The 26,844-nt window shown below is 49.0% G+C and overlaps 1 protein-coding gene across 5 annotated transcripts in view; it reads right to left on the minus strand.

Annotated features, from left to right (window-relative positions):
* Positions 1-533: 533 nt before the first annotated feature.
* Positions 534-26,844, minus strand: part of AFAP1L2 (actin filament associated protein 1 like 2) — a 60,241-nt gene continuing 33,930 nt past the window's right edge. The window contains exons 2-20 of one of the 5 annotated variants that reach the window (XM_035330003.1): positions 23,597-23,725; positions 22,980-23,057; positions 18,835-18,926; positions 15,120-15,210; positions 12,211-12,294; positions 9,958-10,163; positions 9,518-9,697; positions 8,557-8,646; positions 8,151-8,235; positions 7,711-7,815; positions 6,910-7,121; positions 5,179-5,324; positions 4,765-4,876; positions 3,839-4,081; positions 3,570-3,750; positions 3,223-3,387; positions 2,542-2,723; positions 1,996-2,124; positions 534-1,338 (exon numbers count right to left, since the gene is read on the minus strand). In XM_035330003.1, coding sequence (XP_035185894.1) covers positions 1,312-1,338; positions 1,996-2,124; positions 2,542-2,723; positions 3,223-3,387; positions 3,570-3,750; positions 3,839-4,081; positions 4,765-4,876; positions 5,179-5,324; positions 6,910-7,121; positions 7,711-7,815; positions 8,151-8,235; positions 8,557-8,646; positions 9,518-9,697; positions 9,958-10,163; positions 12,211-12,294; positions 15,120-15,210; positions 18,835-18,926; positions 22,980-23,057; positions 23,597-23,725 — 2,537 coding nt within the window. In that variant the 3' untranslated portion in view covers positions 534-1,311. Of the gene's footprint in view, positions 1,339-1,995; positions 2,125-2,541; positions 2,724-3,222; positions 3,391-3,569; positions 3,751-3,838; positions 4,082-4,764; positions 4,877-5,178; positions 5,325-6,909; positions 7,122-7,710; positions 7,816-8,150; positions 8,236-8,556; positions 8,647-9,517; positions 9,698-9,957; positions 10,164-12,210; positions 12,295-15,119; positions 15,211-18,834; positions 18,927-22,979; positions 23,058-23,596; positions 23,726-26,844 lie in introns of all 5 variants that reach the window. The other 4 variants (XM_035330002.1, XM_035330001.1, XM_035330006.1 and 1 more) reach the window with 4 other exon arrangements.

Below are 26,844 nucleotides of genomic sequence, written 5' to 3' on the forward strand. Positions count from 1 at the left end.
CTTCAGATGTGACAGCAGGTCACAAGGCGAGGGAAACAGGTGGATGGATTTCTGCCCTATGCCTTCCAATTTTACTGTCTCTAAGCTTACCAGTTCCAGGCACCTAACGATCCCTCATTAAAAAGCTTGGCCAGAGAGGAGAAGGATGAGCTTTGCAGGCCACAGCACCCAACAGTTATATTAAGTTTAATCATCTGGAAATAAGGGTGATAGCACCAAGACAGCCAGCAGCCCACCAGAGACACAGGAGAACAGATCCAGCACCCTCCTGCACCCATGTGAAGGGTTCCTTTCCCACAGGGAGGTGTCCAGCAGATTGTGCAGCTGCTGCTTTGCTGCAGCTCTGCAGGGACCAGAGAGCATCAGCAAAGTGGTGCTTGCAGCCAGGGCAGGAGCACAGGGACACTTTTACCTCCCCTCTCCTTGGAAAAGACCAGCATCAGGATCCAGCATCCTCATCCAACAGGTAAGCAGGCCCGGGCTCCTGGTAAATTGTTAACAAGCCTTCAAATATGATTATTTCCCCCCCCCCCCCCAGAACAAACTCCTCTGGACATGGTCTGAGAGAGCTTCTTTGCCCAGAGCCCTTGGTGCCACCAGGCTGTAACACAGCACAAGAAGGTGAGCAGGGATCTTCCTCCGTATTGTGGCAAATCAACCCTGCTGCAGGCTGGTAGGAAGAAGGCCATGGTGTGATGCATCTGGTCACTGAAAATCTCTGCTGCAGGTGTAGATAGAGTTAGTTCCCTGTTATGCTGAGAGGATCCTTCCTGCTGGTGTGTGCTTCTCATCCGTGTCTCAGCCATCGCTCAGGCCTGGCTACCTCCCCAGGCTGAAGGCTGGATGATCTGCAGCTGAGTGACGACCAGCAGCAAGAGGTAAGACTTTAGCTGATTGGGATTTGCTGTAACAGGCCAAAAACCACTGGGGTATAAAGAATAGCAGAGGCCTGTCCTGACCCCACTACTGCCACTAATATAGAAACCTTAATAACTCATTGATAAACCTTCAGAGTAGAAATAGACAAAACACCCCTATGTACAGTAACATTCTTGTTTACATCGACTGGGTTAGGAATCTGATGCAAGGATTGCCACTGGTTGTTATTGTTTTAGCTACGTGATGGGACTTGTCTGGAAAGAGCAAGATCGTTTGGGCTAATTGGTATTGGCAGCCGTTGGCTCCACTGCTGCATCTGAGGCGCGTGGTGTGGGTTGTGTTGCACACCCAACCTCCACCTACAGGTGATTGAATCCCCTTGTCCATGCCTGGGTAATTCCAGTCTTTAGTCCATCTCTGAAGAACATCCTTCTAACTAGCGCCCTTCTTCTCCCATTCCTGCCAAAGAGTAAAGGCAAATTAGTCAAAAGGTAAATCTGGCAAGCAGAAGTAGCTGTAATATGCTCAGGAGCAACCTGATTAAATGGTACTGAGGGGTTTTAGCCACAGAGTGGGTCAGGGAGGTATCTATTATAAGCAATGCTTTTGTTACAGACTTCCCACTTCCCAGTGGCACTGCCTGCAAGGGACCAGGCACGTGGGTGGGTACAAGGGGTGAGACATTTAAGAAAGCGACAGAGAAAAGCTCAGCCAGCACCCTTGTTTCATTACAGAGACAGAAGATGGTAAGGGGAAGACCACATGGGGGCCCCCCAGGTGCTCAGAAGCAGACTGCCCGATCACCCTCCCTCCTAGTGAAGCTTCAAATGTATTTCAGCACAGTTTCAGAGAGGAAACCTCTTGTTTACTCCAGTTGCTGCCAACACAGTCAGCGTGGCTTGGCTCCAGTTACAGGAGCACACAGCGATTAGCTGAAATCGCAGCCAGGACAAACCCAGGTGAAAAGACCAGAGGACAACCAGGCTGCCCTGAGTCACACTCAGTGTGCTGCCCAAACACCAACAGGCCAGACCCCATCACCACCATCCCTGCTGGTCTGCTCAGCTGCTGGGACAAGTGAGCAGCAGCTACCCCAGGCATAAACCAGCACGTTACCTTAGCTTTCTGTAGGACTGTCCCCTTCCCTGTCACCATGACGGACAAAGGCCTGTTTTTCAAAGCCGTTGCTGAGTTGACTGGTGAGTTCTCTGCGCTGTTTCCTGGACTGGCAGTTTTTGTTTGAATCTACAATACAAATAACAGAAATAGGGGTAACCATCACTGTTTTGTGGGAACCATGTCCTCAGGAAGGAATTTAGGTGCCTAATTCTCCCCCCCGAACAACCCTTTGCTTGGCTGGGTGCAGAAGGAGCACTGGGTCCTGACCTGCATGACCCTGATGGTGTGGCTCAAGGTCCCACAACAGCCATTCTCCTGAGACTCACCTCCCCCATCACTGCTGCTAAAAGGAGACTATCTCATTATTTTATTACTATATTGTCATATTACTATATTTTCATATTACTATATTACATTTTTATGTATCACATCATTATAGATAGTTAAGATATGGTGTTACATTATTATTGGTTACGCCATTAAGGAGCAGGCTGAGGTTGGGTGTCCCCATGCCACCAAGCGCACTGGGGTGCCCCCACCTACCCGGGGTGCTGCGTTCTCCAGGTGCGTGGTGTCCACTGTGGTGCCCAGCGTCACGGGGCCGGATTCTGCCTTCTTCAGGTTCTCCTTCACCTCCACCAAGTTCAGCTCCACATCCACCCTTCGGCTCTCCTTTTTCTTGCATTCTTCTTCTATCTCCTTCAGCTTCTGCTCCAGGCTCTTGTCTGCAAAGGGAGGGACAGCTCAGCACTGTGCTTGCTGGCTGGTTCCCAGGGGCTAGCGTGAAGCTGGGGGTCCTTGACAGTTGTGGTGCTGCAAGGGTTTTGGGGCACCCAGAGGGGGAGCAGGGACCAGCTACAAGAGTATGCATCACTCCTGCACATTTTCCTTGTGTCTTTCCCCAGGATGGACGATGGCAGAGCCAGTGCTTTGCTCCAGTGCGTTCTAGGCTATATGGTTTGGCTCAGAGCACTGGGTCTAACCCCAGAGCTGAGGCAAACCATGCCACTGGGACAAGGTAGGAACAGGGTGGCCCAGGATCCATCCTTTTCCAGGATTTCAGCACTGATTCCCCTGGCAGCTAGGCTGGTGTTAACGTGTCTGGGGTCATGCAGGTGGTGCTGGAGGAGCAAAGCCCTTTCTGGTCTCAGGTTCATCACCCCTCTCCAACCCCGTGGTCCCACCTTGTCCCATTTCTGTGTGTTGCCCCTTGCCCAGCTCTACCTGTGCAGCCCACAAGCATCTCCTTCAGCTCCCGCCTCTCCTTGCGCAGCTGGGTGAGCTGAGCTCGGATTTCCTCCTTCTCTTTCTCCAGCCGCTCCTTCTCCTCCGTAAACCGCTTCACCTCTGCCTCTGTCCTGTTCTTGCCCAGCTTGGTTTCCACTGCTGCCACTGAAAACACAAGCCACCCAGACCAGTTCAGACAGGGAAAAAGCAGAAGGGAAAACATCTTTGGGTGGTTGCAAACAAAATTGAACAAGATTCGGGAAAGTCACGGGAGGCTCATCACCAGCCGCAAGGCAGAGCTCGCACCCAGAGCCCCCCATCCATGCCCCCAGCTCCCCACTCACCAGGCAGGGGCAGCTTGGGCCGGTGTGCAGGTGCCAGCTGCGGGCTGCCCACCACCGCCGCTGAGCCCACGGGTACCTCGGGGGCCATCTGCGGGAAGGCGACGTTCTGCTGCTGCGCCTGGGCTTTGACGGGGGGCGTCTGGGGCGGCGGCTCTTCAGCCTCCGGCTTCTCCGGTTGTTTCTGGGGCAGAAGATGAGAATGGAGGTGAGAAGATGTGGTGGGGAAGCTGGACCCCTGATGAATCCTGGCCCCAAACCCGGTTAAATACCTGCTCTGAGGTCTCCATCACCTTTCCACAGGGCTCAGCAGTGTCCTTAGCCACTGGGGTTGTCTCATCTGCGCTGTCGGGGGCAGCCTTGATGCCAGCCCTCTCTAGAGACGGCGAGCTCAGGGGTGAAGTCTGGCACGACTTCTTGCCAGCGCAGTGCAGGAAGGACTTCACCGGGGTGAGATCCAGGTACACCCTGTCTTGGTCTCCCTCCACTTTGCTCTCACTCTTGGGTACTTCTCCCTGCAAAAGGCAAATGTTCCCCTGAAAAGGGCCTATCTACTGCAGCCAGAAGCACAGGCACTCTCCCTGCAGAGCAGCAGCATCTTAGGCAGTCTAGGATATTTGCCATAAACATATGAGTGATCTAACAAAGTTACATCCCCATTTTCTAAGTCATTCTTCAAAGGATATCTTCAGAGTACAGAAAGTCCCCCCCCCCCCCCCACCCCCCTTCAATAAATCTTTCCAGTGGTTGCGGAAGACTCATAGGGGGATCTCACCCTGGTGTAGATCTGGCCCAGCCCTGTGAGATCCTTTGCCTTCTCCAGGATACCAGCCCCCGTTTCCCCAGCATGGCCTGTGAGTGCAGATCCCTACAATGCCCCATTGGAAACCTCTCGCATTCCTCAGTGACTCCTCACCAGCACCCACTTCTGTCCCTTGCAAAAGCCTGGATTTCCCCTGGGGGCTGGGAATTCCCTTCTCCCCAGGTGCCATTACCAGCTGCATGCGGCTTTGGCAAACCCTCTCTCTTCCCTGCTGGAGATTTCCCCTGGCTGAGAAATGAGATGCTTCCCTGTGAATCATGGATGCCCCTTGATGCAAGCCACCTGTGACAGTGACCAGGGACATTTGCTGCAGCAGCAGGAGCCAAACTCAGTGGCAGTGCTCTCTGCAGGTGGGTGTCATGCTGGGCACCTTACCTCGGGCATGTCTGGCAGGTCCACGTCGTCGTACAGCTCCTCCTGTGGCATCCTTCCCTTGGGCAGGTTGTCGATGTAGGCGTTGGGCTCGGAGTATTTCCTCTGCATGAGGCTGTGAACAGGCAGCAGGACATCCTGTCAGGAGGGAAGCCTCTCTCTGCTTGGCCATGCTGCTGATTTTTGGGGTGTCTGTGTACGCGGCACCGCACCCCCAACCCCATTAACCTGGCTTCCCAAATGCCACCCGGGTGCATGCCCCTGCTCCCGTGGCAGCAATGCTCAGATCAGGTGCACCATGCTGGGACAAGTGCTCTCCTGCCTTGCTCTGAACTTTCAAAGAAAGCACCCGAGCTGCACCCACGCCTGAAGCACCCCTCTCCAGCTCACTCCCCCTCCACCACCCCACGGACGTACAACAAAGAGTTCTTCGCAGCGCTCACGATGCAGGAGACTCTGTCAGCATCCACGTAATCATAGGTAAATTCCTCCGGGTCTGTTTTCGAGCCTGACTCAGATAAGAGGAGGCCCAGCCAGTGGCCCATTTCCTCCGAGGACTTTGCCTACGAAGTGACCAGACAGATGTTACGGGTGGCAACAGCAGCGTCCCTGGACTCCCGTGGCTAGTGCTGAGCTAGCCTTGGCAAGGGAGTGTACCAGCAGCTCTCTGGCCTTGCAAGGAGCTGGCCATTTATTTTAAACCTGAGACCACATTAAAAAAAAAAAAAAAAAAAAAAAACAAGGAAGTAACATTCTGTGTATTAAACCGATTGGCAAACTGGGGAGTTAGATCTATCTATCAGCTCCTCACTTAACTCCTTACTAAAACTGGCAGTCAGTCTGCATGTTCCTTTCAGTGGTGAACAATTCAGCTGCATTCCAAACTAAGAAAAGTCTCTGTGGCTGCAGGAAATGCTGTCAGGGAGCCAGCTTTGGGAGGAAAGAGTGCATTTTTTATCTTACACCAGCAGAGTGCAGTAACGTGATTTGCAAACACCAGATGTGCAAGGCGACACAAGCATAGCAAAGAGCCTGCGAGTTCCTTATGCCAGAGCCCCAAATCCTGTTTGCACAGGGAAGAATGGAAGGGGAGAATTTAAAGCATGGTCAGAGAAGAACATCAAAGGGAGCCCCCAGCTATAACATGGTCAGAACCAAATTCCCAGATGCAAAGAACAGCCTGACATTTTGCAAAATTAAGTGTTGAATATTGTGCCTGGAAGTCAGCTCTAGCAAACAGCCAAATACACTTCCCAGTAGTGGATGATTTCTACCTGGAGCAAGAAGTGGGCTGACACAGATATCGTTTGCTTTGATTTGAGGCATGAGAGCAGTAAGTACAAAGCAAAATTCAGGGCAAGTGAATCCCAAACTGGAAAGTGTATTTTAAGCATCCAGTCTGTTTTATTTAGCACAGACTTCAGTGCCTGGGAAGCCATCCAGCCAGTCTGTACATTGAGGCTGGTGGCCCAACAAAATACAGTTTCTTCCATTCACAAAATGTAAATTTTCCCAGCACCTTTTCTTCACATCTGTAATTAGGCAAAACGTCTTGGACACAGACATAACCTGAATCAGAAGCTAAGCAAAAACACCTAAAAAACTTCATGGCAGGCACTCGAAGTCTGTTGTTTAGCTATAAATATTCCACCCACTGGAAAAATACAGGAAATTGCTCACATTGTCCACCTCCTACCATAATCACGCTGTCGTCAGAGAGAACTAAGATTAGAGATAAGCAGCCTAGATGCAGGCAAAGGAAAGTAACAGATGGAGATAAATTCACTTGTACTTTCAGAGGTAGATCTGTGATCGGTTTACTTAGGATGCACTCGTGACCCAGGGCTTTGGGACTCTGTTTTCAGAAAATGAGGTTCATAGAATCACAGAATGGCTTGGGTTAATGAAGGCTGAACAGTCCTCTGGAGATGCCAGCATCAGAGGCAGCCTGGATTACTAGCTAAGCAGGACACCTTCTAGGTGACCATGGTCTGGTGAACCAAGGTCCAGTGCTTCAGGCTGTTTGCTGAACTGAAGCCTTCCCTAAAAAGGCCTTAAAAGCATCCAAGCAGTGAGAGGCTTTTAGGCCTGCTGAGACGCCCAAACCGATCATTTAAAGAAGAATGTGCTTGGAGATATACAGCCTACCTCCAGAATGACCCGTTCTTCCCCGTTGTGCAGGATGCGGAAGGAATAGAGATGATCAGGGCTTGGGTCTGGGATAATTTCACAACCCGCCAAACTCAGGGGCTGCTGAGCCAGTTTGCTTCGGTTCTTGTCCTGGTAGAAATGGAGGTGACCATCTTTTATCTGGCACCAGCGGGACTTCCACTGGCTGTTCACAAGCACGTTCAGGTAACCTGCAAGCAAGCAGAGGTTTTCGAGTTTTATTTTGCACCACAAGGGGGGGGTGAATCAAAAGTCATTTCTGTGCATGGGGAGTAAGTCAGTTCTGAGTTCACCACAACAAGCCACAGGCAATGAAGAAGAGCCACAAAGATGAGTGGTCCTGAACCACACAGAACAGAATGAAAGGGTGAAAATCGGTTCAAAACAGGACCCTTGAAATTCAAATTAGGTTCGGAGCAGCAAGCTGGCTACAGACAGGTGGACAAAGTTAGTCCAAAATGATGGTTGCAGTTGACCCACACAACCTCCTCCTTGTTGAATCCCACGTGTGTCTGGTATTACCTGCCCTTCCTCTTGAGTCACCCTGCGAGCTATGGCCCGCCCTTGTAAGCACCACAGTCACCTTAATGTGAGGAGGCACCATAATCTGCGTGGATTTACTGGCATGAACCAAGTGGACAGTGTCTTTTTTGCCTCCCGACATGGGATGACCTGATGCATGTACACAGCAGGCAATGATGCCTGGTGATCACCCCGCACTGCACACCAGGGCCCAGCCCTGAGGCAAGTCCCTGCAGAGGAGTTCGTGCTGTCACTTACTTGAGGTCTCCAGGGATCTCTCTGGGCTATCCATGGAGCTGGATTTTTTCCTCCCAAGGTTCATCAGGTTGCTCAGTATTAGGCCAGTTGTCCCTTTCTTCTTAACTACCAGAAACAAACAAACAAACAAGTCATTAGGCTGCATTTATGCCATCTAAAACCGTCCCAAAGTGACTTGCCCAGATTCATGCAGGATCTCTCTGGTAGGGTAGGGCCTCACACCCGGGTTTCTTAAGCCCTATCGGAACACTAACTGCTGAGAAATCCCAGTGTTCACCTGCCAATTCATTATGGAAAAAAACAATGAAATCAAATTCTCAGCGAATTCACAGGTGGTTTTCACTCTTTATCAGGTCAGGTTGGTGTGGCAGCAGCCAGAGAAGCTACAGAAACCCTCACTGCACACAAAGTTTCCCCTCATTCACAGGGTGAGTTTTTACCATCTTTTGTCTCAGCCGTCTCTGGGTGCCCATCAGTGCTGCTCCCACTCTCTGAGGCTGCAGAGTACCTCTCGGAGAGCTCCACCTGCCAACAAGCACCAGACATCAGCTATGCAGACACATGCAACCTGCTCCTCCAGTGAGCACTCGCCACAGGGAATTTTCCCCCTGGCTGCTCCCCCCTGTATGGAGGGGAGCCTGGGGCTGGGTCAGTTCTGGGGGAAAGGTGTGGCAAGAAAATTCAGATTGTTCCAATAATGCTCCTTTTTAGAAGAGCAGGTGGTGGGTTACATTTGTATCCATCTCTGCTCAGACACAATTAATGTACCTATGACTGCTATTTATTAAAAGAATAGGGTGGAAAAGTCATCCCCGTATTCCTCCTGTCTGTAGGGACAAGGTGTACCTTTGGGTAAGTGAGGCGCTGTGAGTCTGGGATGTACTGGTTGCCTTCACTGCCTCCTTCGCACTGCAGACCACTGGTCTCCTGGATTACCTGTGCAGAAGACAAAGCCATAGCTGGTGAGTACAGCTGCAGTAACAGGACTGATCTTCTCCCCACAACCATGGACAGACAAAAACAGGACATCCTACTGGACCCACAGAGTCCCTCCTGTTCCGGGTCAGCAAGGGAGCCCTGGTGCTGCCCCAGGCCCTGCAGAGGCTCCCTGTTCTGCTGCGATTCCAAAGCAAGGGCTACATTGCCCCCTGTCCTCAGCCACTTCACTCTCCTCCCCAGACATTCCTCCTGCTGCGGTGGCTGGGCTGCGAGGTGCCTCTGTGGCCTCCTGCACACAGAAGGCGGTGGGTTGCTCCAGGAAGAAGCTAACCCAGACATGAAAATGAAGTGGTCTATTTGTATATGGACTTGCAGGGAGGAAGGAGCCAGAGCATGTGAGGACAGGACGGAAATCAGATATGGTCTTATTGGGATTCTGCTGGAAGGATTCAGAGACGCTCATCTCTGGAAGATCAGTCCTGCACAGGAGCACGAGGCATGTAGCACTCTCACATTTCTCCTCTTTCTTACCTTCCCTCGGCATTACCAAGGAGTCAAGACAATAATGCTGGAGGGCCCTTCCAAAAGGCTTTCTATGTTCACCTGTCCCTCCCTCCCCACATTCACACCTGCCTCACTGAGGCAGGCGCTCCTGCAGCGTCGACACCAGCCATCAGCACAGGGAGAAGCAGGGGCTGAGCCACACCACATGCATGGAGGGAAGCTGGAGGGAAGTGAGGAGCTTCCCTCTTGGCAGACAGGGCTCCTGATGGGCTGGTATGACAGGCACTGCAGCCTGAAGGGAATGCTCAGAGACCTGCCTTCCCTGGCAGATGAAGGCCTGGGCAACCCCAGGGATGTCACTGACCCTGAGCCACTGCTCTGCCTGGTCTTTACTCTGCAGCCCCAGCACGATGACATCAGCGTTCATGGGGATGATCTTCAGCTTGTGCTCTTTCTTCCTCACTTGCTTTTCCTTGTGAATGACAGTGCAGCCCAGCAAATTTACATCCAGCTGAGGGTTGTGGTCTTTGGAGCTCTTGTAGCACTGGGAAAGGAAGATGGAGGACAGGTGAGAGACAAGAGGAGGCTTCCCTTTTGCTTGCTGGCATGAGCTCACCACTAGAAGTGGCTCAGTGCAGCCTCATGCATTAAGTGCCCTGAACACAAGAAGGTTTAGGACCTACAAGGATGCCACATCCAGCTATGCAGGCTACAAACAGCTCACATGTATACGTATGTAGATACACCTATGGTGTAAAGAGGTTGTTTAGGTTGTTGTAGGCAGACAGCAGAGGGTATACGCACCAGCAGCCTGGTGTCCTTGATGACACACAGCTGTTTCGCCCACTGTCCCAGCCACTTCTTTCTCCACAGGAATGCACAGATACGGGCATCCTTCATCAGCTCGATGGTGGCCTCTGTGGATGGCCACTGGTGGGTTGCTGACTTGCCTTTGCTGCTCTCTTCTTCATCGTAAGATTCATAGGAGCTACTGACGGCTTCACCATCTTCTAAAACAAAAGCAAAGCTTTGTCAGTAAGTACATCCCTCGGACAGCTCTGGGCCAATTGCTTGCCTCAGCCATGCTCAGCCATGCAAAAGCTGCAAGCATAGGGATGTGTCTTTTGAGCATCTCCTGCAGAGGATAACCAACAGGAAAATGACCCTCACGGATCTTTTTTTTCTTTTTCTTTCTAGCTCAATATTAATCTCATGGAAATGTTTTGAGTCTAATAGTCTCAGTTATAAAACACTCAAAAGACACATCTCAGTCGACCACAAGTTTGAGAACATTCCCTTAGACATTTTCTGATGCTTTCTGCTTTTTTTTTTTTCCTGCCAAGATGCTTTCTCTGCTTTCCACTTCAAGCCAAATAAAATTTTTAAGGCAATAGCAAGCTATAATCACCCCTTGTTCTCTGAATGTCAGAAGTAAGAATGGTATTTGCAAAGCCATGCAACAAGCAAGGATCCGTTGTACTGGAGATGTCATGCCACTTTCTCTGGGCTAACAGATCTAAGGGACATCAAGGGGCTTTGAAGTAGCACACTGTTGCAGCAGCAAGAATTATTCATACGTGGCAGTGGTAAATAATAACAAGCACATTTTTCACGTTCATTCTTGAACTGACTGTGACTTTATTAGGGTAAGCTGGGATTTTCAATGCTCAGCTGCAGTGGTAGGCGATAGGAGTTTTCAGCTGATAGGAGCAGCTGCTCATTGGCGCCAGATTCATCAGAAACAACAACAATGTTCCTGTTGGCTGCAAGGGATTTGCAGTGCTTTGATGGTGTCTACAGCTCTTATTCACGAGGAACCAGATCCCCATCACTGCTACGTAAGCTCGCATGGCAAGATGGCAAGATTTGGGCACCGTCCGCATAGAGTCTGACATTCTTATCTGCTCAAACAGCACTGAGAAAGGTCATCAAGTTTCCCTCACCAGAATTTAATCTAACATAGATTCTCGTCAAATCTTAATATCCACATAAAAGTAACATTGTTGGATTGGGGTAAAATAAAAGAGGAAAAGCAGCCGGAAAAGAGAGAAAAAGCACCAGGAGCTTCATTGAAGACCAGTTCTTAGCTTGGGTTTGTTTTTAAAGCAAAAGGAACTGAGACGCAGTAACAAAGCTACAGCCTTACCCCCAGCCTCCTCCAGTGAAACCTCACTCTACAACAACCCTCAAGTGGTCAGCACAAAGCTGCACCAATTTAACAAACCTGTTTTTTAAAAATAAAGATAAAGACTGCCTTTCAAAGTCTCTGAATACCGCTGCCACACGCTCCTGGCTCACTATCTCCATACCCTCCTGGCCTGGCGGCACTGCTATGGCCTCCTGATGGAAAGGCATTTTCCAGGCTGCGTTTCCAGCTGACAAACTGGGACAAACCCTGCTTGGGTGACTCGTGCTAACACTGCCTTTACTCCTAGAGCTCACTCCTTTGCGAGGCAGACAGCTCGGGCACCTCAGTACAAGGTCTTCACCTACTGGCAGTTTCAGCTAAGACCCAAGTTTTATCCTCTTGTTGAAGTGACCTCTGTGGCAGCCTCCTAAGGGCAGAAGACTAGACACCAAAACACAGCAGAGATTCTCTGATGGCATATTTTGAAAAAAACCTGTGTTTTCCCCCAATTCTCCAGTTCCAAGGATTCAGAGCCATTTGATTCCCCTCCTCCATTTCCCTGCAGTACTTCTGGAAAGGGACTCGTGAACCTTTCCTTTCAGAGCTGCTGAGATTTCCGGTCTCTCCTATGCCAAAATACCACCTGCAAGCTACTTCTGACCCAGACAGGATTATGAAACCAAGCCACCCCCGAGGCTTTCAGCCATGCTCTGGGATGCCCTTATCTAGACCCAGCTCTGCCTTCCTGGTTGGTCTTCCCACGGCTGCCCAGGCTGCCCATCGATACAGCGACGCAGGGAGCTCCAACCACCCTTCATGCATGTAACAGGCAGTGCCAGGGGGAAGCATTCGATTGCCTTGGCTAAACATTAGGTTTTAAAGGAAAAAAAATAAAGGAAAAGCGCTTCAGGGTTAAAAGCATGCCATACCCATCGTTATTGTGGCATAAATAACACCCTCAGTAACCTGCAACACTGGCCTGGGTCCAGCCGCAGCAAGCCTACCAAAAAGACCTGCACAGTCAAAAGCAAAGAGAAAGGGAAACAAAGAGAGAAAGCCACAGATAAGAAAATGCAAAGAACAAGGGTGACAGCCTTGCTTGGGTCCCACTGCCCCCTCTGCCAGCAAGTCTGCTCCGTCCCCATCAGCTTCCAACAGGGACAAGGGACCTGGAGACCCTTGAAACCAGCCCCCTCGAGCAAGGCAATTCCCCTTCAGAAAGGATCATCCTCATCGGAACTAAAACCAGCGAAGGCAGACGAGCTGGCTCAGTTGGAATAACTGTTGCTCAGTCGGCAGTCACGTTGTCCCTTCCATTTTCACTGTCTCTTATCACAGCCTTCACTTATGCAAATACAGCGGAGGAAGGGAACGATAACGGTTTAACACATCTCGGTCTGGGAGGAAAAGGAAGCAGCAGCGTTTGCTGAAGCCGTACGGTGAAAGGCAGAGGCATCCCCAGCGGAGAGGCGGGGATGCTGATGATGAAAGAGGAACCCCAAGACCCAAGGGTCTCTCCTGCTGGTTTCATTATAATTAATTCACCCACAGTTTGTTACACTGTTTGCAGTCCCACCTCTGACAATGCACGAACCCTGTTTCTCCTCAGCCCATCTGGAGCCTTGCTTTGATGTCCTTTCTTGGCAGCGCGCTCCCTAATTTTACTAGTGTTCCTATTTTTGTTTAGTTTCACTACGCCCATTTGTTTGGAGAGGCTCACGCTGTCAGCAACACCACGAGCAGCTCCCTGCTCCGCCAGCCTGCAGGGCTGAGCAGCGAGGTCTTGGCTGGGTGTTCGGGTCCTACTTCAGCATACGTGGTCAGAAGAGCCCTGGGCAAACCCATACGTGTTCCTACCACCCTTTAGTGATCTCAGCCACACTAAGGTCTCCAAGCAGTTGCTGGTAATGAGCATCACTCCCTGTGAGGCAGGTACTTTTGCTATTGCCTGTCTGTCCCTACTCCTCCTTCCTGCTCACCCCAACAAGCCCCCTGAAACACGAATTTACCAAAAAACAAGACATTCCCAACAGCACAGCGCTCTCTCCCTTCCCACACAAATCCCCTTGAGAGGTACCTGCGTTGCAGCACGCAGGCGCTTTGTGCAGATGGGACCTGCTGGGGCCTGCAGAGGGCACGGGTGGTACCGCATTCACGGGCGGTAAAGGCACCGCACGCCGCGGCAGCACTGTCTGGACTTGCACATCCCGTCTCTGCTCCCTTCTCGGGCTTGGATCTCTGCTTATTGCTGCAACGCCACACCCAGTGGTGCCCAGTGTCACCAGCTGGGGGGAACTGGGCTTGGAGACAAAAGGGTTTCACCTGGCTAGCTCCTGACACGCAGCCCAGTGGTGGTGGCCGCCCCCTTCTCTTGCTGCTGCTCTTCTCCCTGCAAGCACCCAGGTCTGGCTTTCTCAGGACACCCTTGTTTAAAGCACACGCTGCAGCTACGCCCCATTAGCACCACGCCGTGGGGCCAAGGTCAGCGCCTGGTGCTTTCGCTCAGGGCAAGCTGCAGTGTGCTTGGCATTTAGAGGTGTTAAACACCAAGCCTGCTGGTCAAACAGCTGCTAACAGCAGCCACAGGCAGCACCATCAGACCCCATGAACACCTTGTTTTGACAGCGCTCCCATCACATGGGGTTTTTCACTTCTACCACATTTGCAGGCTGCAATCTCCGGGTGCCTGAGGTCTCTAACTGGCCCTGCCGGGTGTATTTGCTTCTCTGAGCAGCACTGAAAATCCTAAGTCTGGACGAGCTTGAGGACCCACACTGAACTATGAGCTGTCCAGGTGTGTGAGCAGCACATGCCGCAGCGAGGATGCCCCGTAAACCAGCCCCAGGTGGCTTCAGGCAGGGCCACCACCGGCGCTTCCCTGCCAGGGGGTTTTACAGCCTGGTGTTACACACCAGAGAGCGCTCAGCTTCTCTCATGGACAGCTCAGATTCAACGGCCAAGAGCTTAGATCCAAATCCCGCTTTCATCCCTAGCTTTCACTTCTCTGCTTGCCTCAACTCTTCCCGCTCGGATCTGCCCCGTGCCACCTATGTGGCTGTACCCCACACTGCTGAGCTGAGAGCTGCCTCTCCTGCAGTGCAATCTCACCTCTCTCATTCAGACTTAAATGGCTCGTACAGCAACGAGAAGATCAGCTGCTATCAGATCGGAGTACGCACGAATGCACCTGCACAAATGAGAAGCCGGGAGCTCTGCCTGCCTGAGGGGATGGGGAGCACACGGTGACGGGCACCAGTGGCACTGCTGAGGACGTTACTGGGACATGGGTGTGAGTGGGTGTGCACAGGAAATCCACGCTGCCCCCTCACATGATGGCTGGCTTTTAAAACAAGCTTACAGATAGTTCAACTACCCAAAGAGACAGAGCTGAGTAAATAGTGAATTATAAAACCTGCTATGGCAGCTCACAGGTCAGAGTCATCAATTTTGAGCCCCAAAGGGACAAACAGAGCAGCAGGACATAAACGCAAGCCACCACAGCTTCACACTTCTGAATGGAAACCAGCATTTGACTACAGCCCATCTTCCAGAAAACCCGCAAGACAAAGAGAATCCACAATGATTTATAATACTTCACAGCCCTGTCATATTAACCCAGACACACTACTTATTTCTACAGGAAACTTAAAACTTTGAGTAACTCAATAGATTTTCTTTTCAGCTGGCATTACCTCTATAATATTACATGTGACCAGAATCAGAAAACAAAATCTGTCACATAAGCTGTAAGAATTTTATCTTTTTTAGTTTAATTTTCTCATGAACTTCAAGTCTTCCATCTCACACATAACCCCCCAGACAGTTAGCTGTGATATACCATTTAGAGAGACATCACAGGGCTCGGCCTCTTCATAGTATCCTTCTGGGGATTCGATCTTGGGGACCAAAGGTTGTTTTGTTTCAGGAATCTGCAGAATAAATAAAAAAAAAGATTGCATGATTTAAGGTAAAAACAGATGCTTGAAAACAATGGGGCATCCTTTCTGTAGCACTAAAATACATTCTGGGGTTTTTATGTAAACAAGCTGAGATGACAAGGAGAAAAGTTATTAGACTGATGAAGGTTTCCAGTTAAAGTAGAAAGTTCTTTGAAATTGCTGCATAATTGTATCATATATATTATTTTCTTTAATTTTGCTGAAAGCTTTGGAAGGATCGACTTGTACACTTCCCCATAAGCAGCAGCTCCAGCCCGTTGGCCGTACCGTGAACTGGGACTTCTGCCTGCCACATGGACCCCTCCCAGGCCTCTCCTCGGAAGGGGATGATCCTCGGAGCTACTGATCACCTGAACACGGAACCAGCGGGGTGGGCACTTGGCGCAATTCTGGCTTTACACTGAAAAGCACAGCCTGAGCTGTCACTGGTCGTATCTTGAAGTCTCTGGCTGATAGCTAAAAATCTCTGTTTTAGGAAATATCAGGAATCTTTAATTGTGCTCTGAGCAAAAAAAAAAAAAATAATAATGAAGGAAATGGATAAACAACACTGATGGAAAATAAGCCTTTGAAAGGAGTCCAAGTGCTGGAAAATCCCTGTGGTGCCTGCCAAACCCCTCCCTAAACACAAGCAAGGGCAGGCAGGAAAAACAGCGCCTTGATCCTTTAGAAATACCAACACATGACGAAAAAAAAGGGGGGAAGCTAAGAAACAACCTTTTTACTTCTCAAGTAATTCACATGGCTGTTGAACGTGATACAGCAGAGCTGGAGATAACAGTCAGATTGGCCCTTAGCCTACGCTCTTCCCAAAACACGTGGCATCCCACCTCTCCCATCACAACCCAACAGTAGCATCCCCCCGCTCCCCAGTGAGGTTTCCCCTCTCCTCGCCCAGGTCAAACCACCCGCAGTCCTCTGACAGCGGTATGCTCTGGCTCGCACCGCGCCCGCTGGCATCCGACCGAGAGCTGTGCAAGCCCTGGGTAGGACGTTCAGTGCATGGGGGGCCAAACCCCACGCCTCCCAGGAGGACAGGCAGAAGAGCCGGTCTCTCCCTGCAGAGATACCAACATTGAAGGTCACGGACCGTGCATGGTCCTTCATGCTGGACCACAGGAATTGCTCCCCGTGGCCTTGAGAATCACGGCATAGTCTAAGACAGGATAGTTCCCTTTGCAGGTCATGCCAGCATCATCAAATGTAGGTTCAAAGCCGTTCCTCCTGCCCTGGATATTTCCACCAAAGGGAAGCAGATGGAAGCTTTGAAGGAAAAGATTTTTTGGCTAGCAACTGCCCTTGACAGGAGACGGGAGTTAGGTACCCTGGCCATGCTGGTCAACATTTCTGCTCCCACACAGGTGAGCTGCACACTTGTCAACTCTTCAGGTGTCTTGGATGAAGGCATCTTCTGACATGGGACTGCCAGGTGCTGTGAGCAGGCTCTAAGCTTGCTTCCCATGGCCACACAGGACATGCTGTCAGAACACACTTGCCTCCAAACACCTCGAGGCTTAGGAACTTGTCCTGATGTGTTAAATTAAAGAAGCAAGAACAACCAGTCCAAAGCTTTCCTTAATCCCTTCCCCGGCCAGGAGTATGTCTGCAATTGCCATCTGCGGTGGCCTTGTGCGTGGAGCCAGCTCACATTGTGTTATGACCATAAACAAATTGCCTACACAAAGAAAGGCTGTGGGTTTTCTGACACCATCCCAGGAGTATCAGGGAAAGGGTGGGGGGAAGGGGCTGCTCTGTTTTGCTTCCTACAGACAATGGAATCCAACAGGGAATAGGTGGGACTGCACCTCAGCTGCCCCAGAAGTCATTTTTTTTCCACTTTTCTTTCCCCAAAGACGTACAGTTTTTTTGTCTCTATCTGAAATCAAACAATATATGCTGCTGCGTTATCTAAGCCGGGCTGGCCCTCGCAGCACATTTGTCTCTTGCATTACAACACAACGGAGCACGCAAACAAAACCATCTCGGGAGTCCGTGCCTGCACCCTGCCACCTCCCTGGCAGGCAGCTGCGAGAAGCAGCAGAGCAAGGAGAGCTGCCAGGGCTACTGGAGGATGGAAGGACACTCACATCTGAGCTACAGCCCCTGGGACTTAGAGCTTAAAGGCTACTTTGGGACAAAACCAAAGAAATTTGTGGGACCCAGCTGGGTCACCCCCTGTTGGGTAGGTAGCCACAGTTCTTGAAATATTAAGTACCTCTGAGTGCTCGGATATCTTTGCAGCCAACAGCTCACTGATATTCCTCGGATGCTTACAGTGAGGAAGCACCTGACTGCTTTCTGTGAGTGAGGTTAGCTCCACCGGTAAGCAGTGGGAGAAGGTAGGTCCCGGCACAGGCAGCTGGCCTGGGAGCAGAGCCTAACCTTGTCAGCTACTGCTGAAAACTGCTTTTCCTAATTACCTCATTTAAATTTTTGATTGCCCTATCAGAAAAATGTAACACACTTTAGAGCCATTCCATAACTCTTGACACAGAGCCAGATTTTGAGGACAGGAGCTCCCAGGGGAGGCCAGCAAACATCAGTAGATCAGGTGGTGGCATCCCAGGGGCTTACCTGGGAATGGCAGTGAGCTGAGCTGTTTGGGGAAAATGCTTTGGATGCTGGGTTCCCTGGGGTCTTCCTACAAAAGTAGTCCCTGCAGTATGTTACTAGTTTTGCCATTTCTTTTCCCAATACAATGTTCATAAAAAAAAACAAACAAACAAACAAACAAAAAAAAAAACAGTGTTTCTAATTTTCTGGATTTTCTTTGAAGTGGCTTTTCAAAATGGAGCATCAACCAGCTGCCAGGCTAGGGAAGAGGCCACCCCACTGGAGCAGTGGCCCCTCCTGTCCAGCTTGCAGATGCAGATGTGCAGGAGCTGCTCTGCTAAAGCACACAGCCTGTCCTGGACTGAAGTCCTGGGGCCTCTGCCCGCGCCCAGCGAAGAGGCAGGTTCTCCTCTGGGGTCACAAATGCACCATCCTGCCCTCCTCCACGGCCCCTCCACATACACTCCCTGCCCTGCTTTTATTTCACATCACCAAATCCCAGCTGCTGCAATTCCCACATCAGACCAACTACGGAACAGCCACAATCTCTCGAGGACAGCCGGGCTGGCTTTCTGGCACGGGGACAAAATCCCACTGGAAGCTGACCACGTTAAACTGTACCCTCGCAAGATTTACAGCTCTCCTATGGAAGGATCTAAAGGAATGATCTTTTTGCAGTTTTTTGAAGCAAGCCCTCAGCAAGCTGGAGCACAGTGCCCAGGGTCTTGCACCTCTGAGCACCAAAAGCAGTGAGAAAATGGGCTCTGTGGGGCTGTACAGACCCATGTTGCCTTCTCCCGCCACTTTTCCCTAGATCTGGGGCAGGAAACCAATACATGGGAGCCCGTAGTTGAATATATATATATATTTATTTATTAAAGCTCATCTGGACTATTTGTCACACGAACAAACCACTGGCAGAGGTCTGCCCACTTAGCTGTGCTGCACACTGTGTAACAAAAGTGTCCCTGAAGCCTTCAGGGGTTGATGTCCCCAGGCTGAGGGCTAGGCAGTGAACAACGAAGGTTTTGTAACACCTACCTTCGGAGGGGGCAGCTCCGGCAGGCTCTTCTGAGGAGGGGATGAATGCAGTCCCAAGTCTCCATTGGTCAAGGAGGTTCTCCCATCCAGTGCTGCAAGCCAGAAACACAATTATATCGACGACATGTGGCATTTCCCAGCAAATGGCTACCCGGGAGGTGCAGGAACAGCGAGGTGCTATTTTGGTAGAAAGCAGAATGATAATTACAGGCAGCACTGCGGGGTGACCGTGTCACTTCGGGCTAAGTTCAGGACTGTGGCACTAGGAGCCCCAGCAAAAGAACCCGCCTCTGCTTTTTGGGCATGTTTTTTCCTTCTGGAAGGAAAACTGTGAAGCCCAGACCCATTGGGTTGGGCTGGGCTGCACAACAGTTCAAAGCCAGCCAAAAACAGTAATTTAATTGCTATTGAATCTACCAGCTGAGGAAGAGATGCTCTTGAAGCAGCAGAAGCCAAACATGTGAAAGGGCATATGGCAGCAGAACTGCTCCAGGCAATCAGCCTCTGCCTCTGGAAAGTCAGATTTTCCAAGTAGCTGAATGCAGAGTGATTCAGTAGCTGGGGGATATATGGAAAGCTCAGACAACTTGTGTGCAGTCCCTCTTCCCCACCACAGAACTCCTGGGTGGCCTCGAACAAGTCCCCAGATCCCACAACCTCCAAGACAGAGAAATGCATTAACGCTCAGGAACAAGTGGGAGCCAGGCACCCAGCAGCCAAAAAATTAAGGATGTTGAAGGCATTATTCTGTGCAGTGGGGAAGTCTCCTTTCACACAGTGTCTCTTAGCAAATAGTCTGGGAGGAATGAGGCTAAGATGTCCAGATATCGCAGGTCCAGTAGATTAAGCAAGGGAATTAGGTCCAAAATCTGCACTGAGCTGGTGCTCTGGGTCCCGTAGTCACCTGCTAATGCTCCAGCCATGCTCCTTGGGCATACACAGAAACCACCACGGCCTCATGCAATGGCCAGCAGCAGTTAGCACTGTGCTCAGAAGGCACTGGCATGAACTTTGCTGCATACTTCTGGGTTTTAAAAATAGAAGCTGGAAACCACATTACTTTGTTCCAGTCTGGGGCTCGGAAGCCACAATGATTGCTCTGCCCTAGGCTGCAGCAAGCTCGCGGCCGGATGGTGCAGGAGAGCAAAACACATCTTTCAAGTCAAATTGCTCCCTCTTAGACAGGTCTCCTGGTCCTCAGCACTGGCCAACTATTGTGGACACTCAGGGACTGACAGACACCAAATGCACCGCACAAGTAGGACTGAGGGATGCCTTGTGAGGTTCCAGCTGAGAGTAAAGCAGCACAGGATGGAGACCTCAGCCTCAGTCTTCACCCTGCTGGAAACCAGCCCACATGCTCCAGCTGAGGACCAGAGCAGGATGCAACGGAGCTTTGATTTTCAGGCTCTGCAGAGGAAGAACAACCTCCATTAACCTTCTTCCTGACAGGACTCCTGGGGGATGTTTCGGAGTTTTCTGTTCTGAGGTTGCAAAGGGTACCTATCACTGTGGCCAGCTGCCAGCAAGGGGGAACTGTGACTGATATGCTCAGTTCCTGCACTGGAAAAAAAAAAAAAAAAGTCTTGCTCAGGCTTATGAACCCCAACAGGCCTCAATGTGACAGCGCCTTGAAGAGGACAGCTCATTCATAAAGAGCACCTGGTGAGTGCTCACAGCCATGACCACGAACAAAGGGGGTACAGCCCTAGAGCAGGTGACTGTTGAAATCCCTCATGGGGAAATAATGTATCACATCAGAGGTCGAGAGCAGTATGATAACAATTCTAAGTCTGAGCATGGCAATGATTTCCCCTTGAGCAGGGACTCCTCTCAAGTTTACTCCTTGAGGTCAAGAGATCTTTACTAACTATGCTTGTTGGTGATATGCTGGTTGGTGATTTGTCTTAAGATTTAGCAATCTGAATATGCAGTAGGCCACTTGCTGTTACTCTTGTCATCATAACAAATTAATGATATCTATCTACTTACTATAATAAACCAAACTGGCAAATCCCCCAGAGGGGGGTAGAATTAGATGATCTTTAAGGTCTGTTCCTACCCAAGCCATTCTATGAATTTATGAAATTGCTGCTATATCATTAAAACCATCTAAGAGTTGGATATCTCCTGCTTCTGACTTTCAGAAGACAGCATTCAGCTTTCCAAAGAACCTCACGGACTTGCAAGGTAGAAACTTGCTGTATTTCTCAAATAAATGAAAACAAGCAAATGATGGTGCCTTCTTCACTCATTGCAGTGAATTCAACTACTGTGCCATAAAGTGGTATCTCAAAAGTAGAGTACAATTCAGCTTAAATTCTTACTGATGGAATTGGAAGCAGATACAGTGAGCAGTGAATATGACATTTATTTGTTTTTTTTGTTTTTACAGAAACTGCGTTTTTAAGGACTTTAGGGACTGGTATATTATCGCATCAAGAAGCATTTCACCCTGTGCTGCTAGAGCACACCCGAGGTGGTGAATAAAACCTGCAGGGGATGAGAGGTCCCACTGACCTCAGCCACAGAAGTGTGGTCACCACATCCCACCAAAGGATTGTGGTGAAGTAATGTGCCCAAACTTGCAGTAGATAAAGGGGACAAAGGGAACTGAATAATCCCTTGGGGATCTACATCACGGTCCCTAGCACCAGTGGGTACTACAGCCCCTTCCATCTGCTAAGCCTGAACCTGCAGGTCCCACCACTGACCAAGCACGCGCAGACCTCTCCACGCCGTGACAGAGACTGCTCAGGGCTGTACACCCAGATGCAGCTATGGCTAAGATCCCACACATGTGTCTGACTGACTTCATTTCCAAATAACCCAGAAGTTTTACTTGGAATAAGGAAGTTGCTGAAAACAGAGAAAGAGAAACGCCAGGTCCCACAGGGAGGGACTGAGTGGGTAGGCTCACAGCACTGATCAGGAAAAGTCTGAAATAAAAGAAGCAACTCTAAAAATAAATTGTCTGAAACAATGTCCCTGAGTTTAGCATGGTCAATAAGTGCAAGCCTCGTTTCATCCGCCTAAACTAGAACTTAAATAAAGAGATATTTCTGTTGCCACTCAGCTACTGGGAGCTACCAGGAGGCTGTGCAATCCTGTTATGGAGCATTACAGCACTGCCCAGAGGACTCTGCCTGGGGATCATGTTGAGGCTACATGTGTAATCCGGGAGGACATCCTGTCTCCCTGGGTATTTAAAATTATTCTAAATTCAGTTGCAGGTAGTTGGTTTTGTTGTTTGTTCTTTCCAAACCAAACCAAAACCAAAACTAACCAACCAAACCAACTACCCAAACAAACAAACAAGAAAAAACACACACACACAAAACAACTGAAAACAGAGCTGGCCTAAATACTGCAGGATCAGCAAGTCAATGGCAGGCTGCACTGAGGTGTCCTCTTGTTTATTTGGACTGGAAACTTTGGGGCTGGGTTTGCCTCTGAGTACAAGTGCTTTAAGAAGATGCGTGTCAGCAGTAACTCACTCCACACAATTATCAAAAACAGCCTTTGTGAAGAACTTCAAAGAGCATGGTTACTTTTAAAGAATTATGTTCTCTGACACGCTACAAATTTGAAACTTGGGAAATCTAAATTAGAAATTAATATTTTTCCTAGGTTTGATTCTTGGCTTGTACACTGCAAAACTTGAGGAACCCCCGGGAGACAAAGCTGCTCTGCCCATGCAGCTGGTGCAGGCTGTGCCTAGGAGTTCACTTCACTAGGCTGTGACAACTCGGACCCTATGGGCTAGCGCAAAGTGACACACGAAAGGGAACATGCTTTCAGGGGCTCAAAAAGGTGAAGTGACTTCTTTCCTGGCCAAAGGAAACACAACAGCTTCCTTAAATATTTCAGACACTGGAACTGCAAGCCTTAGAAGGCAACATTTTAATCCCAAAATAATGCCCTCCAAAGTGCTACTTCCAGGAATAACTTCACAGCGTTGGCAAGGACCATGATTTCCAAAGGAATGTAATGAAAATGGCAGTCCTTCCACACCATTAACTGCTTCAGCTCTCAGAGCTGCCAGAGAGACCACCACTGGTCTCGGTAAAGAAAAGCTGTAGTAGTCACACACACCTTCATCACCCAGTTAGGTATGAGGCAACCATTAATCTTCAGTTCCCTACCTTTGTCTTGTTTCTCCTGGTCACCCTGCTGTTTGTTGACAGTCACTTTGTTCATGTAAATATATTCTTCATCGCCACCTGCAACCAAAGGGAAAAGCGAAGCCTTTATCCACCCTCTGCTTTCACATTGCTCGTTTTTTTTTCATAAAGACAGCTCTAAGAAGTGGCTTTGCTGAGTGCACGTGGGGGACAGCATGTTTGTTGAGGCAATGTGCAGAAAAAAACAAAAAAAAAGGAAAACTAATAATAAAAAGCAGAAAAAATAAATGCTGTAGAGCCAGGAAATTCCATAAGTTAAAATTTCTACTTAAACACTAACTTAGCCAAACAGTACATCCTGTGTATCTTACAAAGTGGATTAAATAAACTTAAGGTTTAATAAGGAAAACAGAAAGGATCAGGAATCTTGGGAATCCTTTGCTTGTAAAGCTGGACACATAACTAGAGTAATTTTACATAAACAATTAGAGGTCACTGCAAAAATAATCTGTTTCATTTTCTCCTTTTAATGTTCTCATCTCCCCTCCTTGGCAACCTCCAAGAAAATGTTGCTTCAAGACCCCGTAGCGGTTCCCACGTGAGCCCACCACCCCATCTTCAGCTTTCCCTGCCCGTACCGCTGGTCTTGGTGTACACCCGCAGCAGGTCGGAGAGGAAGCTCTTCTTCACAAGAGCAGTGCTGCTCAAGTTCTCCTTGTCCAGGATCCTCAGAAAATCTTCAAGTTCATTGAGCAGCTGCTCGAGAGCTACAACAGCAACAGAGACAACTGTTAGCAAAACAGTTTGGTGGCATTTCAAAAGAGAACAAACATTGACTGTTTTCCATTTTTTTCTGCATCTTTTCTGCTCAGGAATAATTCATATTTACTTTTCTAGCTTTTACCCTCCCTCTATTTTTTAAAAGAAAGCTCCAAATTCCATTAGCTTCTTAAACCACTAAAATCCCTGGTAAGCACCTTCTCTTCTTCCCATAGGACCTTTTGCTCAAGATGATATCTCTAGAGGGATTTTGAGCAATAGGGCTGAAACCACACAAAAGCAGCTAGCAAGATCTTGCCACTTGAATCCCTTCAAACATAATTGAAACATGACTGCAATTAGAGTCTATCAAAGACCCTGCTCTTTGGTTCCTATTTCCAGGCTTGCTCCTTATTTCTCCATAACAATTTGAAAACATCCACGTGCTATGTACCAAGTATTCACCTCCCCTCAAAAAAATAAAGAACAAAAAAGGGGGGAAAAAAAAAAAAAAAGAAGAAAAGGACATCAAAAGTCCATGATTCAGTAACTTCTCAAGCCATCTTGCTTGGGTGCTGACCAGTGATGTGTGTACCACATGGAACTGAAGATAAACCCAAGGCTGAGCAGCATCCCGGACAGCCTTCAGGAAAACCTGCCGCACCGATGCCATCCCTTCACACCTTCAGTGATAGGTCTGTTTTCCTTCTGAGGAGCTGCTGCTCAGCTCTGCCACTGATGGCTCATGCCGAAGCAACAGGTGTTTAATTGCTTGCTTTTGTTTGCTCTGAAGTTTATCGTGGGCTAATTAGCAGCAGTGGCAGGAGCCTGCTCCACAGAGGAAATAACAGGGTGTTATGTGGAGAGAGGAAGTGCAGCACAAGAATGACAGCGTGTGGGAAAAGTAGGGAAAAACCAACTTCGGCTCTTCCTCCGGCTGGGAGGCTCCCTGCTCACCTCCCTCCATCACTCCCTGATGCCAAAGACCTGCGGGGAAGATGATGGGCAGCAAAGCCTGGGATCACCACTGCCAGGCTGCGGATCCTTAGCGCACCATCAGGGAACGTGGGGCTGTGACGTGTGGGACATTTAACTGGGGCAACACACCCTTCCCTTTACTTGCAGCATTTCCATGCCTCATGTTCCCACGTGAATCACAGTGCGCAGCAGTGAACTAGAGAAGTGTTAATGTTTCAGTTCTGCAGGGCAAAGCATCTGAAGCATATTGACCTTAAGTGCTACTACCTCCAGTCTCATCACCAACATTTGTGCAGGAAAGAGCCGTCACCTTCTTACTGCCCCATCTTTAGCCAGCTCCTGAGCCTTCCTCAGGTGAATACTTGTTAGAAGATGGAAAAATAAAGCATAAATTACTCTACACTGAAGTTTTGTGTTGCTAGCCATTCATTCAAAATCATGCTGCTGCTCTCAAACTGTATTAACCTTCACTAGCCTGACTCTAAAACAGTCTATCAAGTCCAGATCGATTGATAATAGCTCTAGAGGAAATTGCTAAATTTTAGCACTTCACTTTTCATTTTATACTCTCTATATCAAATTAATTCTCTTCTGGTTTTATTTAGGACCACTATGAAATAAAAAATACCTGTAACATGATGCATTAACTTGAATGCTTTTGTTGGCTCCTTGTTTGCCCAGCAATAACCCACTGCTAGCTAGAGAAAGTAAAAATGATTTCAAGAAACAATAGCATTTTTCATAACCTACTAGGAAACAGGTAGCATCTGGCGACAATATTAGATGTCATTGATAAGTGTCACTTAGCAATGAACAGTGAGCGTTTTGTGTCAAGCACGCTCATCACCTGCTTCTCTCAAGCATCAAGGAGCCTGCTTCTGCTAAGTTTAAGGAAACTCCACTGGGGCAAATCCCAGTCCTATATACCCCCTCATCCACCACAATGGTGCACTTCCAAAAACCTGAACTGAGGTTGGTTCTGGCTGAAGTCAGGCCTCAACGTATGTTCCTATTTGTTTGTCCTAGGAATGGGACATTTGTGTGTACCAAAAGAAACAGCTCAAAAAAATACTTAATCTTAATTTGAATCTTCAGAAGTGGGTCAGCTCCCCCAGCTGCCTGCGCGGCAGTCACGATACTGCATTTGCAGCGAGGGGGGGGATAATTCCCTCCTCCACGCCCATGACTGCAGAAAATGCCTTTATTCTTCTCCCAGGCATCCACAGCTAGCATACACACAGGACCCAGCTCTTGTGAATAACACAGCCCATACAGTAGGTTACATTTTCCAGCCCACCAAAGCTGAATTCAGGCTTCCAGTGACTCAAAGCAACTCATTTAGGATGTGATCCTGGTGCCGCCGAGGTCAGTGGAAAGACTCTGTCAGACTTCAAGGGATTCAGCCCTTAGGGACTCGAGAGATTCATTTTGCTCTTCTTCAGCAAGAAGCAGCATATAAACCATCTGCTTCTATGCAAGTTTCTCTTTCATCTCAGCTGGACATTCCCTATCCAAACCTGATACCTGCAAAAATAAACTACCATTGAAATGAATGTGACCATTCATTCTCTCGTATCAGAAGAAGAACAAGCTAAAACTCATCAGAGTGATGAATGTGAGAAAGAAGAAGGATGAACAAGAAAGGGCTCTATAAGATCCTCTCTGCAAGCAAGAATCACAACAGGTCACGGCAGGTCAATAGGACTAAAAACAGTTGAGAGCCCATGTATGTCAAACCATCTCAGGATCTAGAATGCTGGAAACCACTGCTTGACCTCAGCTAAAGACCTGTCATGCTGTGGTGGTGAAGTATTGAATATACTCATGGCAGAACCAGGTTGGTGGTTATCCAAAGCAGCCTGAAACAAATGGCTCTCCCTCCTAGCTGCATTGTTTTGCTCTCCTTATTTTAGCAGTTTAGAACTCAGAGCACATAAAGCTAGGCTTGCTCTGCAGGGCAGTAGCTACAGATGCAAGGAATGCATCTCCAAAATCAAAGGCTGTGAGCAGCAGAATGAGACATCAGAAGTAGACAGAAGCTGGATTCACAAGGCTGTGCAATTCTCAAAGATGATTTTAAGAAACCTCCTTCCACATCTGCACTGCTCTTCTCAACTCTTATAGCACTTAATTGTAAGCCCCAAGTACA

Source organism: Oxyura jamaicensis, chromosome 6, assembly GCF_011077185.1.
Source record: "Oxyura jamaicensis isolate SHBP4307 breed ruddy duck chromosome 6, BPBGC_Ojam_1.0, whole genome shotgun sequence".
NCBI lineage: Eukaryota > Metazoa > Chordata > Aves > Anseriformes > Anatidae > Oxyura > Oxyura jamaicensis.